The following is a 16,550-nucleotide window of genomic DNA, read 5'->3' as shown; positions in this document are numbered from 1 at the left end:
ACCACTGCCAGTCATTTGGTGAACACTCTGGGGCCTGTAGAGAGACCGAATGGCAGTGCTCAAAAGTGGTAGTGACTGGCTCCTATGCAGAAGCGGAGGGATCTTCTTGAGCATGTGTCCATTTTTATATGGTAATATGCAGCTTGAACATCTACTGAGCACATCCAATCATCTTCTTCCAGAAGAGGAAGGATAGACTGAACCATGACCATCCGGAATTTCTCTGTTTTTACAAACTTGCTCAGTGTGCCGAGATCCAGAATTGGTCTCCAGTCCTGTCTTTCTTGGCACCAAAAAGAACCTAGAGTAAAAACAGAATCCTATCTGGTCTGTGGGGACCGTTTGGATGACTCTTTGTAGCAGCTTTAGGATTTTGTGCGCTGCTGCTTCCCTTTGACTGGGTGGGACATTAGTAAGTCTCTGGATGAGGTTGTACAGAGATGAAAGGGGATGCAATAGCCTCTGGATATTATCCCTTCTACCCAAGAATCGGTGGTTATGTTTAGCCAGGCAATAGGGTACAAGGAAAAATGACCCCTGACTGCTTTCAGAGGTGAGCAGTCGGGCAACGCTTCAGGAGCGCTGGTAGGGTTGCCCAGAGAAAGAATCTCTGGAACCTCTGTTTCGCGGACCTCCCCTGCCCCGAAAGGGGAGTCTTCCATTGGAGTTTCCCTCCTCTGCTTCTGGGGGAGAACTCGGCACGTGTATCATGGAAAGAGCCCTGTGATTTTCTGTGCCACATCTTCCCGCTCCTCTGATTTATGAAGTAGAATCGTTGAGGAGTGGATTGTCTGACAACGGCAGATAGGGTCTTATCTTGTTCACACCTTGCCGGAGTATCCTAAACTTTAGGGCCAAACAAAGAAGCAGCCTCGATGGGGCATTCATAAAGGAAGCCTTAAAGCAGTCCGCACAGTTGCAAAGGAACATCCAGGCAAGTCATCTCGTGACTATACCTGCACCTGCCGCTCTAGCAGCTCCTTCCGTGGTGTGTGAAATAAGGCACATAGAAGAATTTGGTATGGATTCCAGGGTTGCTATCTGAGAAACTACGTGGTCAAGGACCTCATCAGAAACAGCTCCTGCCAAGGTTTCAGAGTTTTGGTTGATAAGGTCCCTCTGGAGCCTTGTAAAGTGTGCCAAGTAGTCTAAGGACCTTATGGCAAAAGTCGATGAAGCAAACACACACTTCCAGACTATCACCAGAGACTCCTTGTTGGGTGGATGGACAGTCTCTCTCTCTTCTGGCAAGTTTTTCTTGGTTGCGGCCGCCACCACCATGGCATCTACTGGAAGACCTTTGGACCAATGGGGATGCTCAGCTGGGGGAGATAAAATCTTGTCAGGCCTCCATGGTACAGCTTCCATGGTGTCAGGAGCCTTCCATGCACACTGGATGATGAGCTGGACAAGCTCATAGGCCGGCGGGGTAACCCAGGAGGGTAGGGGGACGGACACAAAAGGCCTGGAGGAATACGGATTCCTCTGAGGAAGGGTTGGAGGACTTCCAGTCACCCCCTCTGTCTTAGGATCTCGAGGATGTCACCAAAGGACACCTCATCAGAGAGTGACCATGGGGACCCTCCCCCGTCATCAAAGTCTATATCTTTGGTCAAAGACTCCTCAGTGCAGTCCATGTGCTTCCTCTTGCACGAAACCTTGTGAGGGACTTCCTCAGTGGGAAGCTCTGGGGAAGATTGCAAAGAGGGGGTCTCCTGAAGGGAAGAAACCAGTGGCCCTTGTGCCCGGTGGTTTGAGGCTTGTGACAGATGCAGCACAGAGGGCGGAAAGGACTCCGACATGGGGGGTTTGCCAATGGAAGCAAGCACCCTTTCCAAGGCCTGGAAGGCCAGACCGCCCGACGAGGGATGCGAGCCCGGAACAGAACACGACAACCTCGGAACTGGGGTCACACCCCGCTCCGAGCCAACCTACAGACCAGGAGTCTCGAGGGCTGTGGAGCGTGAGGGAGGTAGGATTCCTGGAGGGTGCTATAGAAATAATTGGCTTGGGACCAAAAATGCCTTCCCCCATGGCACAGCCACTAGCCTGAGAAGTGCACGATGCCCAGTGCACAGAGGACCACAAGGACGACTGGCTCCAAAGTCAGGTCCACTATCGGGGTCGGAGGGAGGGAAGATGCTGTTGGAGGAAGGGGCTTCGATGCTTGCGTGGAAGTCAAAGGAGGATGATACGTTGGGAGACTGTAGAGAAATACGGTCACCTGAAAGAGGGAACGTAGCTTTAGACGGTTGAGAGACCCCTGGCCACAAGCAACTGGTCAACAAGCCACAACACATCTTGTTCAGAGAGGCTCCTGGTCGACCTCAGATAAACCTGAAGGAGATTCTGGCCTTTCTAAAAAGGGCTTTATTGGCTACCAAGGGGTTGGGTGGGTGGCCTAATGGTTAAGGTGTTTGCCTTACAAACACAAGGTGCAGGGTTTGAGACTCACAAGGGATAAATGGCTAGGCTTAAAATGGCTCGCAAGGGCAGTTATCTTAGTACTAATCTATGAACCTATGAACAAACAGATCCAAGGAAGGAGAATACTTGGTCCTTGCTAGTTCGAGTGGTGCAGAGCCCGGAACCAAGGGTGTCTGCACCAAGGAGAATGGTGTCAAGTTATCTGCGCCGAAGGCGGCAGTGCCACAAAAGTCTGTGTCCACACCGTACAGGGCAGTGTGGTAAATGTCTGCACCGATACGGTGCCGTCGAGGAAGGTGTCTGAATTAGTAGTAATGACGGTGCTGAAAAGGACTGCACCAAACAGCATGTCGGTGCCAAAGGTGTCTGCACCATAGGAGACCGTATCGTCAAACTCAGGGCCGAAGAAGTTTGCACCGAGGGAGACTGTACCTGCAGAAACGGTGCCAATAAAGGAGGCGACAAAACTGTTGGAGCCATAAGTGTCTGCACCGGGAACTCCGGTGCCGGTGGCAATAGAGAGGACACAGCTGGAGCAAGAATCAACTGGGGTGGTGCCGAGGCTGGGGCCCGAAAGGGCCACAGATAGCAGCGCTGGGCTCAAAATTTTTACCTTTTTGTGAGTTGGCTCCTTGTGATCTTCAGAGGGAGATGAAGTGAGCGACCTCGAGGAGGAATGCCTCTTACGGGGTTTAGCAGGACGGGGTGAGCCCTCCGACCCAGAGATAGCCTCACAGAAAGGAGTTTTAAGGAGGCCTTTCAGGATTAACTTGTTCTTTGATTCATTGAGAGTCCTGGTCAAACACATAAATCATGGCCATCAGAAAGTGGCAACTTACGGCCGCATTCCATACACTGTCTGAAACTTACAATACTTTTCTTGTCCAACAATGACGGAGAAAGACACTACCCAGAAAAGTAAGAAGAAAGGAAGGATTACCAATGATGGTAATGAAGAATTACCTCAAAGGTAAGAGAAAGGTAATAAAAGGGAAGAAAATCTATAGGGAGTGGGCCCTAAAGTTATGTTAGGGTAGGAGTATAGAGATAGTAACTGATTGAAAACTTAAGCACTAATATAGAAACTTTCAAAAAAATTATTCACCTGGCTGAGAGAGAGTGGCTTGACACAGCTGTACAGCAATGCGACAAATGAGATCTGAGGTAACAGGGTGCAGAGCATTCTGGGTAGGAGCTTGGCTCAAGAGTTTTTGGCTGACGCGAGCTTGGTATGAGGTCGGGTCAGTTCGAGGACGGAACCAATAACCCATCAGTAAGGAATGAACTAAGACTAACATCAGATCTTATTTTAGGGAATTACGAATGACGCCAAACGTGCCTAGGTTTATGCTCAGCAGTTAGGAATTGATTATTGTAACAGTTCAAAATAAACGTACAGACTTCCATGACTGACAAATGACTGAACTTGCACACTCAAAAGCCAAAAAGCCAAGATAAATGGGTTCACAGCATGAAATCTGTGTTCATGTATAGTAACACTTTACAAAGTCCTGACTTTCTCCCAATGATTAGCTCCCTCTTACTGATTTTGTAATCCCCCTTCAGTAATGGCCAATTATGGCAGGGAGGTAGTAGGTAAAAGGGTCCATCCTTCAGGCAGAGCAAAGGGTGATGGACATTATACTTTTATGTTGGCAAAATCCCTGTTGTCCACATGCAAACTAATGCCTACAGAGACCCATAATCATACCAGCATCATACCAGCATCAACCACACCTGTACAGACACAAGCAGAAAGGCAGCTGTTATGCTACTTGCATATTGGCTCATCCGCTGTATGCTGAAAAACCTACCTCGGAGTGTCAGTCATGCAAGTTATGTTGCCTCCCTCTCCAAAAGAAAGTATAGCATAACCCTCTCACTTTCACTTTGCCCTGCAGATTCCTCCAGTACCTGGGTTACTAACCAATCCCAGTTAACCTGAGTATCTGTAAGGTCTCTGTTCACCTGTGTCTGCTATCCAACTGCTCTACAGTACAAACATTTGCATGCACAATCATACCTTAAGTGTTCTGCCATCAACTACGACATTGTTGACACACTGTATTGCTCTAAGTGCATCTTCTGAACGGATATATGTGACATACGCACTTGCACTTGGACCCTGTAAAAGGGAAGAAAATTAAGAATTAAGTTTACTCCAGTGAAAGCAGATACAAACAACTATGACAAGTTCACAACTGTCAGTAAAGTATGATCTCCCAAACTCTCACAAATGGGATCAGCATACATGAATTCAGTAAAACATGCTTGCAGGCTGACTGGAGATGCTAAACTTTCCTACATGTGCAAACCTGCATGGACCGCTGTCACAGCTACGCTTCGCTCCTGGCTTGCAACCACTGCCTGCTGTGCCAGGTTTTAGCCTCCAGCGACTGAATCTGAACTGTATATGCAAGTATACAAAATGGATAGAGGAAGATGGGTAGGCACAGTGTGTCTGTGTGTACAAAAAAGCATACTGGATGTAAGTTAAGCCATAAGTGTTATTAGACTACAGAGCCAAAACTACATACTCTCAGTACCTATTCAAGAAAAAAAATACATTCATAATACCAAGATCAAAAAGCACACATTAACAGTTACCGGAGCTTTTGGTACTTGCAAAGCTATCCTCAGAAACATTTCAGCTTTCAACAAAATACATATTTTTAAACAAAGTTAAGACAAAAGTAACAGTAGGATACCAACTGTGAAACATCACAAAAATCTAAAGAATGCTGGTGTTGAATGTTTTCTAATTTTTATAAAAAAAATCATATGCATTTATGGCAAGTTGATGACAACTACATTATGTTCCTTGTGTACATCACGGATATAAGTCAACTTCAGGGATGACTCCCAGTGTTCTCCTACTGACCCCTAGGATCAGTATGCCTGTATTTAAACTGTCCTCTAGGACTGTCGCAGTAATGCAACTCTAGAAGATGTTAGCCTGTAGCTTTCAGAATAAGTGTAGACTAAAAACCATACAACTGCTTCTAGGATATCACTACTCTAACTCCCTTTACACAGCAGTATCTGTGCCCAAGTATGGCAAACAATACAATGCAATAACCACTTAGTTACAGTTTAATTTAAGAAGAGTAATAAAATCTGTTAACTTTAAGAGTAAACTTTTTTTATTCTCTGCAAAAAACACAAAGAACAGAGTCCTTCTGTAATCCTCTTTCCTATCCCGGTAATACCTCAATTGTATGACAATATCTACGGAATGAAGAATCATTTCCCCTTTTTTTCCCATGGTTTGGTAAATAATGCATAATGATATAAAAAATTCAGGTCACTTCTGTCACTATCTTCGGCATAAAGAAAGGATTCATGTGCAATGCAGCCCTGTCAGAACAAGGACAAAAATGTCTCTGCATCAGAGGGCTTGCAATTCTTAGACATTCCTGGCAGAAATTACCATCAGTAAAAAATATTGGCTTAGACAACAAACTGTGTACTGATCTACTTGGAGGAAAGATAACATTTTCCATCATAAAAATTAAAGTTCCAGGTCAGTACAATTAGCCTTGGGGGGGGGGGGGGGGGGGCTAAGGTGCACACCCCTTGGAGAAAATGTTTACTGCCCTTCTACAAATGGCAGGTGGATCCAATGGTAGGCAAGCAGATAAACAGGCCTCAATAGAAATGTTTGTTAAACATACATGCAACAACTCTCTCAAATACTGCAGGAACCTTTGTATAGCTACTTCAGTAAATATGAGGTTCTCTCCTTTGGCACCATACAGAGAATCATTGTAATCTCACCAAATAAGATTTTCTAGTAAGTGGTATTATGGCCTTCCTCAGGATACAATGCAGGCTCTGAACAGATAAAGTACAGTTGTGTACCTACCATAAATGTAGATGTTTGAGTGTATTCACTGTTGCAGTCATTACACTTGGGTTATCCTGCTGGCAGGCTACCTGCAGTCAGCCTGAATTTCAAAGTCCTGGTCCGGCGTCAGTTGCTGTCGCCTCTTCCCTGATGTCAGTGCACCAGGGGTATAAAAAATGTAGCAGACGCCATTTTCTTCAGTTTTTCTTGCCCCAAATGTCAGGTGCCCTCAAAAAGGGCAGGCTAAAAATTCTGCCCATAAAAATACATGCACTAACAAACATTACCTTCATCTACAAGCTGTCCTGGATGAAGTAGATCCTTGAAGGCAGTTAGGGCATTCTGTACAGCTAGCATCTCTTTTTGATTGATATGAAGATGCATTTGGTTTGCGGGCCATGTGCTCTGAATACCATTTCCTGCCATGTGAACCCCCCGGCATAATCTGATGCATCTGTTGTTAGTGTCTGCCTGGCTGTGGGTAAAAAGAATGGCTGTCCCTTGTTGTGGTGACAGGCCTGTGCCCAACATCGAAACTCCTGTTGCAGGCAGGGAATGAGGGTAAATAATGTTTCCAGGCTGTGGCAATGTTGAGTCCAAACACTTTTTAGATACCATTGCAGTTTCCTCATATGCAGTCTTGCATGTGGAAATGGCAGAATGCCATGAAGCCCAAAGCCTGCAGAATTTTTCTTGCAGATAACTGGGTCTTTGCTGCCAACATTTCGAAGTAAGAAGTCAGTTGCCTTTGTTTGTCTGGCATGAAATAAGCCATCTGGGCAGTTGTATGTAAGCTTGCACCCAGGAATATTATCTCTTGAAAGGGCACCAGTTTTGATTTATTTTCGTTTACTGTGTACCCTAGGAAAATTAGTAATCTTTTTACAAACGCCAGATGCTTCAGTAGAATGCCCTTGCTCTCTGCTTGAAAAACGCAGTCGTCCAAGTAAGGATATATTTGAATTCCTCTGTCTGCAAAATGCAATTACTGGTGCCAGGCATTTTGTTAAGACCCTGGGTGCAGTAGATAAGCCAAAGGGCAGTGCAGAGAATTGGTAGCGCATTGAGCCAGCTATGAATCTGAGGTATCTTCTGCAAGATTGTCTGATTGGGACATGCAGGTATACCTCTTTGAGGTCCAAAGTTACAAGCCAAGCCTTCTTGCCCAGCATGGGCAGAAGCTGCTGCAGAGTCAACATTTTGAATTTTGGAACGTCCAGAAAAGTGTTTAGAATAGACAGGCCCAGTATTGGTCTCCAGGCTTTGTCCTTTCTGGGTACCAGGAAAAGTCTTGAGTAAAATCCTTGTCCCTGCTCTTGCTGTGGTACTCGCTGAATAGCCCTCATGTCCATGAGGGATGAAACCTGCTTTTGTGCCTCTGCCCATTGATTGTGTGGCAGGTCTGGCATACCTTTTGTCTTTGGAAGGGTGTGAAAGTGGAACCTGTAGCCCTGAGACACTATATTCAAGACTCATTTGTCCTGGGCGATCATGCACCAATTTTGTGAAAAAAGTGCTAGTTTTCCCCCTAAGGGTGCTGCCAAAAGATAAGTGCTTGGCATTGGCAGTGGAAAGTCATTGGGACTGTTTCCTATATGGCTGTGATTTGTCTTCTCCACTTTTGGAGGTAGAAGCACCCCATTGTTTAGGTCTGTATGAGCCTTGGGGCTGGGGTCTGCCTCTAGGGCGTCTGTATCTGCCTCTTTGTGGCCTGACACTGGAAAGGACCAATTCTTAGGCCAGTTCCTGCTAAATCTGGGTGGCTGTACCTGTAAGAAATCCAACTGTCTGCATAGATTTCGCTTTGTCCTCCATTTTCTTTAACACCTCTTCTGCCTTAACACCAAACAGAGTATCATGCTGTAATGGAGCATCCAATAATTTTGCTTTAACATGATCAGGCAGATTCTGTTCTTTTAACCAAGCATGCCTTCTAATGACGGAACCCATAACACCAGCCCTGCAAGAGGCCTCCAGTGAATCAAAACCACATTGCAAAGTATGCGTTTCCCACTTGTTCAGCTGCATGCAATAAATCCTGCATTTCCTTGTTTTCAGAACATTCACAATTTGTCAACATTTTCTGTTTTAGCAGTGACATTAAGTATTGCTGATATTTAAGCATATGAAACTGACAATTTAAAGCCCTTACAGCCAAGGTAGCAGAAGTGTAAACCTTTTTCCCCCATCTGTCCAGTGCCCTACAATCCCTATCAGAGGGGACAGGGTTTTTCGCAGTGGAAGTCTTGACCCCTTTGGGACCCTGAGATATAGTTTCTGGGTCAGCAGCAGGGTTTTTATATAGAAATTTATGAGAATCTGGAACCCTGTTGTATCTGTCTGGCTTAACAGGTGCAGGGGGTTAAGAGTCAGGAGACAGGCCGGACTCTGAAAACACATCATCTACAATGTCTAGAACAGGTTGAATAGCAAGAGGTCTGTGCTGAGGTAGTAAAAGAAAGTCTTTGAGCCTTTTCTTAGATTCTGAGTAATCTTAGCTCTACCAGTGAAAGTGCTCCCTCATGGTATGTAGGGTTTCCCCAAAAGAATAATCCTCAGGAGGAGAGGCTGAAGGACTAGATTCTTCAGCATCAGAATCCTCATAGGGAGGAAAAGAGTATCCCTGTTCAGAAGAGTCAGAGGAAATGGAAACCTGATCTGAAGAGTCATATTCTGTCTCTTGTCTAGACCTCTTATCAGGAGGGGGATGGGAACCCCTGATCAAATGAATTAGGTCTTCGGCCATTTTAAGCATCTGTTTCTTAGGCATGGAAGTTTGTCCAGGAGAATGCTGTACTTGTTTCTTTGTCTTTAGAGCTGTTTTAGTCTTTGCCTTTGAAGCTGAGGTTGGCTTAACATATAGCTGTGTAGGTTTGAAAACACCCTCAGAAGCAGATGCCTGCTCAGCGGCTCCAGACCCATCTGAGGGAAAAGTTTCCGAGTGTCTAATACCTTGAGTATCCAGAGGCCTAGTTGGCTCCACGTGGGAGTCTAAGTGGCCTGTGGCTCTGAGGTAGCGGGCGTCAGGGGCTGCGAAAGCGCCTCACTGAGAACCGGCGACTGGCCTAGCAGAGGCCTCATCGTCGGTTTTGGACCTCGGATGCCTATCCTTTTCCTTGCGTTTTTTATAAACTCCGGTCGTCAGCCGCTCCGACGGCATTATATAATTAAATCTTCGGCTAAAGTAATGAAAGGCAAAATCGTATCGACGCTTAATTGTGCGTTGGTTAAATCTAGCACAAGAGAGACAGCTAGCAACGTCGTGGTCAGGCTCTAGGCAAGGAATACAGTAAGAATGAAAATCCTTATGAAGTATTTGCTTCCCACAAGAAATACAATTGTTAACTTTTTCTGACATCGGTCTGGAGCAAGAAAAAAAGTTTCCCCAATGAGGTACTTGGCTTTAAAGGACCACTACGGGCAAATGATGAAGAAAACCTATATTTTTTTATCTTGCCATGATTTACTACACCTCCCAAAACTGCCTGCAGCAAAATAAGTACTCATTCCTAATTTTATTTTGTTTTTACTCGTCTGCCCTCATGGGGGTAGACACCGTGATTCCTTTGGAAAGCTAAATCTGTCCCATAATGCACAGACTGAGAACAAAGAGCCCTACCATTTGTTGTCAGACTAGACTTCCACTCACTTAGAATGGAACACCTGAAAAAAAACTGCCAAGTTTGAGAGTCTGCAGCTCATGTGTCATTGACTGGTATGCGCGGAGTTTTACAAATGTTGTTCCTACTGATGTACTACACATTATTTGAAAGAAACTTGCAAAAGTGTCAACAAATTATTGAGATAAAAGACTTTTCACAAGGAGCAGTTTTGCAAGTTTCAGTTCCTGGCCAGGTTACTCCTCCCATCTTCCCTCCTTCAGTGGGCTACAGTCTCACATTTCCAGCTTTACTAGATTCAACTATTTAGTCAGCTTTGCATGACAATAGACATAAAAAAAATCACAGCCCGGTGTGCCACTAAATCTGTTCCCTTGTATGTCTCTATGCCTATTCACTTCTGAATAATATTTCCCAGGAATAAAAAAAAGCAAACGCATCAGTCCAGAGTTTAGGCCAGTGTATCCATTTAAAATGTGCACAGTAAAATATTCAACTTATAATGCATTTTGGCTGCTGACATGGTTATCTTTACATAGTTATTCTCTTATAGTATAACCTGAACTTGTGGTATTTAATGATAAATTTTACAACAGTTCTCAGTTTCTTAACAATGACCTCCCAAGCCTCTGATGTGAGCTAGTACTTTTTCTTACTATTGCTTTATCTAGTTTGTCTTAGTTGTATACCTGTAGCATGCCTCTCATCCTCTCAGCAACAGACTCCTGGAGAAAATTTCCAAAGCAGATACTTGTATTGAAAGAGTAGCAGCAGCTGTAGCAGTGAAACTACACTACAAAATAATGCACTCAAACATAGTACTGAAACACAGGGGAATGTATATGTCTGAATCAAGCAGTGATGAAATTGCTAGGGACTTCACCGAGCACAGTTTTACTCAATCTCTCCATTTCATAATCCATAACATTCGTACCACACTTACAAAGGCACACCTCCACCTTCCACAAACACAGCTACCCACACAACATACCAGTCAAATTTGAGGCTTTTCCCACCTCTCTGCAAAACACTGCTGTAATGGCTTTGGCAAACAAATGAAAATGATTGATGGGTGTTGGTTCAAGACTCCCATCCATATCTCTCAACAGTACAGATTTTTGCAGAAAGTCCAGATTTTTTTGTCTGTTTTTCATAAAATTGCAGTTTTTTGTCAAATCACTGGCAAATAATTGAACACTGAAGTCAAAAAGTTGACAGGCATTTGATTTTCAGACTTCATATCCTTAAGAAAATTCACTCTAATGCAAAACCTGTTTATCAACTTTCTAAGTTTGTAAGTGCAATATTTATAAATTGTCCCATTTTTGGGCCTTTGTCCCCATTATTTATGGCCTTGTCCAGATTTCTTGTTCTATAATGTTGAGAGTTATGCTGCCATCCCTTCCTACTGGAGCCAGTCCACTGCACTTGCACAAGTGTCCCCCTCAGCAGGGCAGCAAGCCGGTATCAGTGCAGATTTGCTTTATAGTTCTTTTACACCACATACACACACGAACACAGTAAATCTTGTTGTCCATGTGATTTCTTCTTTTCCTTGGTTTCGTTTCTCTTATTTGTAATGTTGCGTTTACTTATTTTTTCTCCTGCCTCCCATATCTACTCTAATTATTACTTCACTCTTTCTTCTCTTCCCCTCCTCCTCTTTATCCACTATTTGAACTTTTCCACTCTGACATTTGCTTTATGGGTAAACAATGAACTGTCACCCTTATGTCAGCACATTTCAATGCTACATAATATTGTATTTAGTGTAATAACAGGTTCATAGGTAGGTACTAGGCTATCGGCCTAAGGGCCTAAGTAAGCCTAGCCAACAAGTTTCCCTGGCTTATGTCACCCAAGAAAGTTATTTTCCTGTGCCACTGTCAAGCAGAGCCACAGAAGTGATTCCCGGGGAATATTATCCTATCTCCCATCCACTCAAAAGATCTTTCTTGAAAAGTGCTAATGAGGAACTTTGCTTGACATAGAAGGGTAACTTGTTCCAGAGTATGGGAAGTCTCTGGGACAAGAATCTCTCTCTCCAGCATGTCCTGTTTATTGTGGTGACAAGGTTTAGGTCCCTAGAGCGTTTAGCTCAGAGGGATTGGGATTTCTTTAGGTGTAGCATGTCCAACACAGCTCTGGGTTTGACATAGCTTTATATGTTAGGCAGAAATCACCTCTGAGTTAGCGATATGCTACGGAGTAAAGCTGGAGTTTTGTTTTAGATGGTCAGTGTAGGGCATCTGTTTGAGGCCAGTAATCCTCTGTGAGGTACTTCGGCCTTTCCAGCTGCTGCAAATGCATTGTGAGGTACATTCCAAAAGGGGCGTTGTACACTATAATGGGTCTAATGAGCGTCAAGTAAAGGGGAACAATGACCTCTCTTTTTCCTGGATGAGAACCCTTTTGTGATGAGGTGTGCCACGTAGAAGGAATTCCTGACTACTGTGGCGATGTGATTATCAAAGGAGAGACTACTGTCCACCTGGGTCCCAAGATCTCATCACACATTCAGTGTTAAGTAGACTACCACCTAAGTGGTAGCTCATGGGTACAGAGTTTTTACCAAAGGGGATGACAATGCACTTTTTGGCATCGAGCTTGAGGCCATGGCTCTAACACCAGGCATCTGTCTCAGTGAGGCCCTTCTGTAGGATGTCCACATCATTTGGGGACTCCACTATGGCTCCTAGTTTGCAGTCATCTGCAAACTTTGTTAGCCAGAGGCCTTCTGCGTTAGCCTGTACTTCAGAGAAGTAGATACTAAACAAAAGAGGTCCCAGGACTGAACCCTGTGGTACTCCACTTGTCACTGGTTTGATGTCAGATTTGGAGTCTGCAACTTTTACAGTGTGGCTTCTGTCTGAGTCTGTTGGCAACCCATCTTGTGACGTAGGGTTTTATACCTAGTTTAGTGAGTTTAGCTATAATTCCAGAATGGGAAATGGAGCAAAAAGCCTTGGCGAGGTCAATATAGGCTGTGTGAACCACCTTAGCATCATCGACTGACTCAGAGAAGTCGATTAGGTTCAGGATGCATGATCTGCCTTTCACAAACCCAAACTGGGTGGGGTCCAGAGTTTAGGTTACCAATGTCTTTGTTTAGGAGTTCCACGATATCTGACAGGGTTATTTGTAAATAACTTTGGCTATGGTGTGCAGGGCCCTGGGTTTGAGCCTTGCAGAGGCTATTTATTTTTTTTCAATCATAGCCTCACCTCAGGCTTTGTGCCTGCTGAATGGCGCACAGCGATGGTTATCCTACTCCACAAGGGGGGAGCCACCATGGACCCCGGGAACTACTGGCCCATTAGCCTGACGAGCCTGGTCTGCAAGGCCATGGAACGTATCATCATGGAACTTATAAACAAAGACATTGGTAATCTCCAAACTCTGGACTCCACCCAGTTCGGGTTTGTAAAAGGCAGATCATGTCGCCTAAACCTGATAGACTTCTTTGAAGCAGTCACCAAAGCCATAGACAAGGGTAAGATGGTTCACACAGCCTATCTAGATCTTGCCAAGGATTTCAACACCATCCCCCACTCTGGAATTATAGATAAACTCACTAAACTAGGTATAAATCCCTATGTCACAAGATGGGTTGGCAACTGGCTCATAGAACCCACACTGTGAAAGTAGCAAACTCCAAATCCGACTTCAGACCAGTGACAAGTGGAGTACCACAAGGTTCAGTCCTGGGTCCTCTCCTGTTTGGTATCTACCTCTCTGAAGTACAGGCTAATACAGAAGGTCTTTGGCTAATGAAGTTCACAGATGACTGCAAACTAGGAGGCATAATCGAAACTCCTAATAATATGGACATCCTACAAAAGGGCCTGAGACAGATGCTTGGTAAGCCATGGCCTCAAGCTCAATGCCAAAAAGTGCACTGTCATCCCCTTTGGTAAAAACTCTGTACCCATGAGCTACAACATAGGCGGTAGTATACTTAACACCAAAAGTGTGATGAGAGACCTTGGGACACAGGTGGACAGTATTCCCTCCTTTGATAATTACATCCCACAGTAATCAGGAAATCCTTCTACGTGGCACACATCACAAAAGGTTTCTCATCCAGAAAAAAAGAGGTCATTGTTCCCCTCTACTCATCACTCATTAGACCCATTATAGAGTACAACGCCCCTTTTGGTATGTACCTCACAAGACATCTACAACTGGAAAGGCCACAGAAATACCTCACAAAGAGGATTACCGGCCTCAAACAGATGCCCTACACAGACCGTCTCAAAAAACTCCAGCTTTACTCCGTCGCATAATGCCTACTCAGAGGTGATCACTGCCTAACATACAAAGCTATGTCAAACCCAGAGCTGTTGGACATGCTCCACTTAAAGAAATCCCAATCCCTGCGAGCTACACGCTCTAGGAACCTAAACCTTGTCACCACAATAAACAGAACATGCCAGAGGGATAGATTCCTGTCCCAGAGACTTCCCATACTCTGGAATAAACTACCTATCTATATCAAACAAAGCTCTTTATTAGCACTCTTCAAGAAAAATCTTGATGATTGGATGGGAAATAGGAAATTCACCCTGGGAATCACCTCTGTGGCTCTGCTCGACAGTGGCACAGGAAAATAATTTTCTTGGGTGGTAAAAGCCAGGGAACCTTTCTGGCTGGGCTTGTATAGGCCCCGGGACTGATAGTCTAGTACCTACCTATGAACCTATACGTTCCATGGCCTTGCAGACCAAGCTCATCAGGCTAATAGGACGATAGTTCCCGGGATCAGTGGTGGCTCCCCTTTTGTGGAGTGGGATAACTGTTGCTGTGTGCCATTCAGTGGGCACAAAGCCTGATGTGAGGCTATGATTGAACATGGTGCTTGGGTGGGGAGCCAGTTCGTTCTGAAGTTCATGCAAAATGCAGCCTGGGATGTTGTCCAGTCCCATGGATGCTGTGTTTTTGGCTTTAGAGTGTGCAGCTTTTACCTGTGTAGTTGTGATTACAGGGACTCTGCATTCTTCCTATATAGATATGGGCCCTTTAGGGTGTGAGAGGATGGTAAAGTTAGCACTGAACTTCTCTGCCAGAATGTTGGCAATATCAGTTGGTTCTGTAATTTTCATGCAGTTGTGCTGTAACTCGGAGCAGATCTGGGTGTTGCCAGTGAGATTCTTGACATAGGTATAGAATGCTTTGTGGTTGTCCTTAGAATCAGTGGCGATTTTATTTTCATAACTAGTTTTGGATGCTCTTATAAGGGATCTCAGCATCTTACTGAGGCTGACCAGGGAGCTCCACCACTCATGGGATTTTACTCTCTCTTGCAACAGTTTCTTCCTTCTGTTGTACAGTTTGTTTATGGCAGGGGACCACCAGATTGGCTTCCTTTTTTGGAGGATAGCTTCTTGGTTCTGTTTGGGATAGCACAATCCATGCCCTCGTGTAAGTGCTTATAGAGTGCATTTGTGTAAGATTCAGTAGTTGTAACTGTATTGTCCATCTGCATGGGTGTCATGAAGTTTGCCACTTCTGTCTTAAGAAGCATGAAGTTGACTATGGAGACATTTTTTACCGTGGTTTCCTTAATGTGGGGTGGGGGCGGGATGTGCATATTTAGGGTGATTAGCTTATGGTCGGATCTGACCAACAAGGAGTTGACTTCGGGTGTGGAACACTGGTCATTCATGTTGATAATGACTAGGTCTAGGATATTGTTGCCCTTGGTAGGGGTGGGGATAAGTTGATCCAGGGGACTGGAATTTATGAATTCCAGAAAGCGTTGAGCGAAGGAGTTGGTACACGAGTAGTTTTCCCAGTTAATGGTGGGGTAGTCGAAATCGCCCATTATTAGGGTGTCTGAACCCTAATATTTTCCAGTACGTCAAGAAAAGAGCAGTGGGACATGATGGGGGATCTGTAGCAAGCTACAATTTGGATTGCAGTTTTGCCCAGAGTTAGTTGCACTTAGATAACCTTGGATGCATTATGCTGAGCAACTAGCCTGGTGGTGTGGATATCCTTAATGAATATGGGTACACCTCCGCCTTTGGTGTTCCGGTCCAGGTTACGTGGCCGAAAAGTGTGGTATGAGTTATAGCCTGGTAGTGCAGGGGTGCTCTTTGGAGCCTTGAACCAGGTCTCAGTCACTGCACAGGTTATTGATGTTCTCCATTTTAAGGAGTGCTTTAGTGTGTGCATTCCGAGATTTAGACTTCTAGCATTGAGTAGCATTACCCTCAGTTTTTGCTTGCCTGTTCCTGTTGCATTTGAAACTGGTCTAAAAAAAAGGCACTATAGGGATGGCAAGAGCCTTAGCCAGTATCCGGAATCCCATGGGTGACAGGTGCAGGCCATATCTGGCAAAGCATCATGGTCTGTCGACCATGTCGTCCCAGGAAGACAGATAATAGATCCCCTTAGAATGACACCAGAAGCTTAGCCAATTGTTGAAGTCAATCATTTTGTCCTTGTACTGCGGTATCATTCTGGGCGATGGCAGAATGCTACTCAGGGCTAGGGTCATACCTCCCTGGGCTACAAGATCGGAGAGCTCTTCCATGTCTCTTTTTCATGTAGTCCAGGGAGGCATGTCTCAGGTCATTCACACCAACATGGACAATGACAGAGTCATATTTGTACTTGGTTATGGAGTGACCTGAGTGCATGGGTTATGTGGC

General features: G+C 44.8%; 1 protein-coding gene across 1 annotated transcript in view; it reads right to left on the bottom strand.

The window, feature by feature from the left end:
- The window catches only part of CNOT4 (CCR4-NOT transcription complex subunit 4), a 1,808,607-nt gene that overhangs the window by 1,271,544 nt on the left and 520,513 nt on the right, over positions 1-16,550 (bottom strand). Inside the window, exon 5 of the mRNA XM_044087468.1 lies at positions 4,451-4,552. Coding sequence (XP_043943403.1) covers positions 4,451-4,552 — 102 coding nt within the window. The remainder of the gene's footprint in view (positions 1-4,450; positions 4,553-16,550) is intronic.

The sequence above is a fragment of the Protopterus annectens genome, chromosome 11.part0 (genome assembly GCF_019279795.1).
Source record: "Protopterus annectens isolate FY-2018-M chromosome 11.part0, PAN1.0, whole genome shotgun sequence".
Lineage (NCBI taxonomy): Eukaryota > Metazoa > Chordata > Ceratodontiformes > Protopteridae > Protopterus > Protopterus annectens.
Note: the sequence above shows the minus strand (reverse complement) of the source record. Positions and strands in the feature narration are given on the sequence as shown.